At 49.5% G+C, this 2,782-nt stretch overlaps 1 protein-coding gene across 1 annotated transcript; it reads right to left on the bottom strand.

Annotated features, from left to right (window-relative positions):
- Nucleotides 1-944: 944 nt before the first annotated feature.
- LOC125543053 lies at nucleotides 945-2,269 on the bottom strand. The gene is made up of 5 exons (XM_048706298.1): nucleotides 2,115-2,269; nucleotides 1,844-1,955; nucleotides 1,655-1,708; nucleotides 1,402-1,471; nucleotides 945-1,267 (listed from the first exon to the last, which is right to left on the bottom strand). The coding sequence occupies exons 2-5, from the start codon at nucleotides 1,868-1,870 to the stop codon at nucleotides 1,215-1,217; spliced, it is 204 nt and encodes a 67-aa protein (XP_048562255.1). The 5' UTR covers nucleotides 1,871-1,955; nucleotides 2,115-2,269; the 3' UTR covers nucleotides 945-1,214.
- Nucleotides 2,270-2,782: the final 513 nt, after the last annotated feature.

Here is a 2,782-nt window from a genome sequence, read left to right as displayed (position 1 = left end):
CTCTTCCCCAGCACTCATGCATCTCTTATTCAGGAACAACACAATAGTTTACCGAGACAGCTTCACTCACAGGTGTAAGACTCACACTGCCAGCCAGCTTTGCAGTTCGTTACTCATGCCACTAGCAAGCTCACTTTTACTCTTGCAAAAAAAAGCAAGCTCACTTTTACTCTTGCAGTACAGCTTCACAGGGAAATGACATAAACATTTTGGCTTGCAGGCAGCCATCGACAGGCAGCACTACTGGATTTCAAGCTATTCCCAAGCATAGGCAGTAGACACTTCAGAGCTTTTCCGAAGATGGATGACAGGAGGTGTTTCCAAGAGCAGAGCCAAATGTTAGTCCTCTTTTCTTTATCCCCCAAATGTTTCCTAGAGTTGGTATTGGATAGATTGTTGTCTTTCTTTATTTGCTCTTCCTTTTTGTTTTTCCTCCTATTGGATAGTACATATTTATTTTATAATAGAAAAATACCATGGAAAAGTTATTCTATGGTTCTTGGGTCAAAAAAAACTACGATGGCAAGATTTTTAAAGATTGAGTCAAAATCTTCCATAACGTCACAACTAGAAGAACTCCCCATCCTTCTCATGCTTCCTCTTGCTGCAAATCCAAGTAAAGAAAAAACAAACATCATAGGATTCTATCTATTGACAGGCAAAGAAGAACCTGAAAAAGCCACAAAAGAAAAATGAAATCCTCTTTCTTCTCAAAAACCTTCAGGGCCGAAACTAGTGCTCATCACAGAGATATGCTTACAGCAGAACAGTGGAGAGAGCAGAGTGGCCTCTCCCCTGTACAAGACTGCGAGTACATGCTCTGGCTGATAGACATGACAAGCTACCACATAGCCTATAAACTGATGCACAGACTCATCGCTGACACATGCCCCTGGATCCATAATCCTGTCGCTGCATAATCGGTTCAGAAAGACTCGAGCAAGTAGTAGGTCAGCTTAATTAGCTCAACCAAATCATCGCATCACCTTCATAATGGGTCTATTGTGACTACAGTCCCATATCCAGTCTCCATATTCAGAAAGAAATGATTTGTCTTGCACTCGTAACTATTAAACACACCATTATTACACAGAAATCTATATAAGTTGCATCCTAGCTGACTGGCACTCCGAAGACACTTAATTAGAGAGAATTCACCGAGGTGGATGGATGAAGCAGCATAAGTTGCAATTTCAAATTTCTGCAGTGAACCTTCATGATGCCTGATCTAGCTTCTGCAGCTTCGCCTTGGCGATATCAAGTTGCTCTGAGTAAGAATCAGAGAGGGAGGAACCATGTTACCATCACCAGGAAGCACACAGAAAAAGAAGAAAACAATTAACACCACCAATTCCAACCACAACAACAAGAAGAAAAGCGAGCAATGAGCATCGACCGTACTCTGCTGGGACGCGACGGCGGATTTGATGTCCTTGCGGAAGAAGATGTTGCAGGTCTTCTGGTACGCGGCCTGAGCGTTTTTGCAACAAGTCAGACAAGTGGTAAGTTGTCAGTTGTTACTACCTACCACTATTATATACCCATCACACTAAAAAAGCCCAATTGACCACTATCATACCAAATTCATTCATGCATTAATTCATCCTCATGTTCACCCGGGTCAGGGAGTTGGAGATGAAGGAGGGATGCTTACCCTGGATGGAGGCAGGTTGTTGAGCTCCCCAATCGCCACTTGGTGCGCTCTTACCTGAACCAAATAGCACATGCAGATTACATCTATCTTTTACCATCGGCGAATGAAACAAATCCAAACTCCAAAGGACTGCAAGGCGCACAAGGTGTAGAGAAACATCCATCAGGGGACGACAGATAGCCCTAGTACCTCCTTCATAAGCTCCATCTTCTTCATGTCCGCCTCCTTCGCCGCCGCTGGTGCCGAAGCTGGAGGCCCGCTTCAGGCTTTAGGGAACCTCAGTCAGCCGACCGCGGTGTAGCTACGGAACGAGAAGGACCCTTAAATTAGCGTTGAAACCACGCCGCCGCAAAAACCGAATCTAGTGGGATTCCAAAGCCACCCCGGCGAACCCACGGCCGATCCAGAAGCGAGCGCTCGGCTGCGGCTACTAGAAGGAAGAGGGGCGGGAGAGGGGGACCTGAAGAAGTGGCGCCGCGGTGGAGACGGGAGGGCGGAGGACGACGGCGGCGGCGACCGGGGAAAGAAGGGATGGGACCAAGAGACCGGGAGAGCGGAGGACGACGATGCGTGTCGGCGACGCTCATCTGGTAGGCCCTGACTATACCTGGCCATGGGAAGCCCGGCCCGACGCTGCCCCCGGGCCGGGCTCAGGCCTAGATTTTGAGCCTGAAGGCTGGGACGGGCCCGGGCCCATCGTGTTCACGTTTTTCTGAGGGTCGGGCCGGGCCGGCCCAGAGCCCGATGGGCTTTTACGTGTTCGGGTCGGGCTTGGGCCCATAAAACAAGCCCGATGGCCAGGCTGGGACGGGCCCAGGCCTGGGTTTTTTGCGTCGGGTTTGGCTAGGCCCGGCCCAGCCCGAGGTATGGCCAGGTATAGCCCTGACTAACGGCCCATGTATGCAAACCTGACCAGATGGGCCGGCCTGGCCTAAACAGGCCAGGCAAGGCACAACCACGCTCGGCACATCAAGGAAACGAGCTGGCCCATCGCATGTTTAGCCCCTGATTTTGCGCTGTTTTAGGGGTTAATATACATTTAAAAATTAACAAAAGTAAATAGGTCGTGTCATTCCCAGCCTCCCGGCCCAGGCACGGCCCTAGGTAGGGCCGTGTTCTGGGACGAGT

The sequence above is a fragment of the Triticum urartu genome, chromosome 3 (genome assembly GCF_003073215.2).
Source record: "Triticum urartu cultivar G1812 chromosome 3, Tu2.1, whole genome shotgun sequence".
Taxonomy (NCBI): domain Eukaryota; kingdom Viridiplantae; phylum Streptophyta; class Magnoliopsida; order Poales; family Poaceae; genus Triticum; species Triticum urartu.
This window is presented reverse-complemented; position numbering and strand designations above follow the sequence as displayed.

Excerpts from the sequence above, each read along its gene's own strand:
- LOC125543053 (XM_048706298.1), bottom strand. The coding sequence starts at position 1,870 with ATGAAGAAGATGGAGCTTATGAAGGAG. Across the intron at positions 1,709-1,843 it reads AGATGGAGCTTATGAAGGAG|GTAAGAGCGCACCAAGTGGC; the intron begins GTACTAGGGCTA and ends TATTTGGTTCAG. Across the intron at positions 1,472-1,654 it reads ACAACCTGCCTCCATCCAGG|GCCGCGTACCAGAAGACCTG; the intron begins GTAAGCATCCCT and ends AAAAACGCTCAG.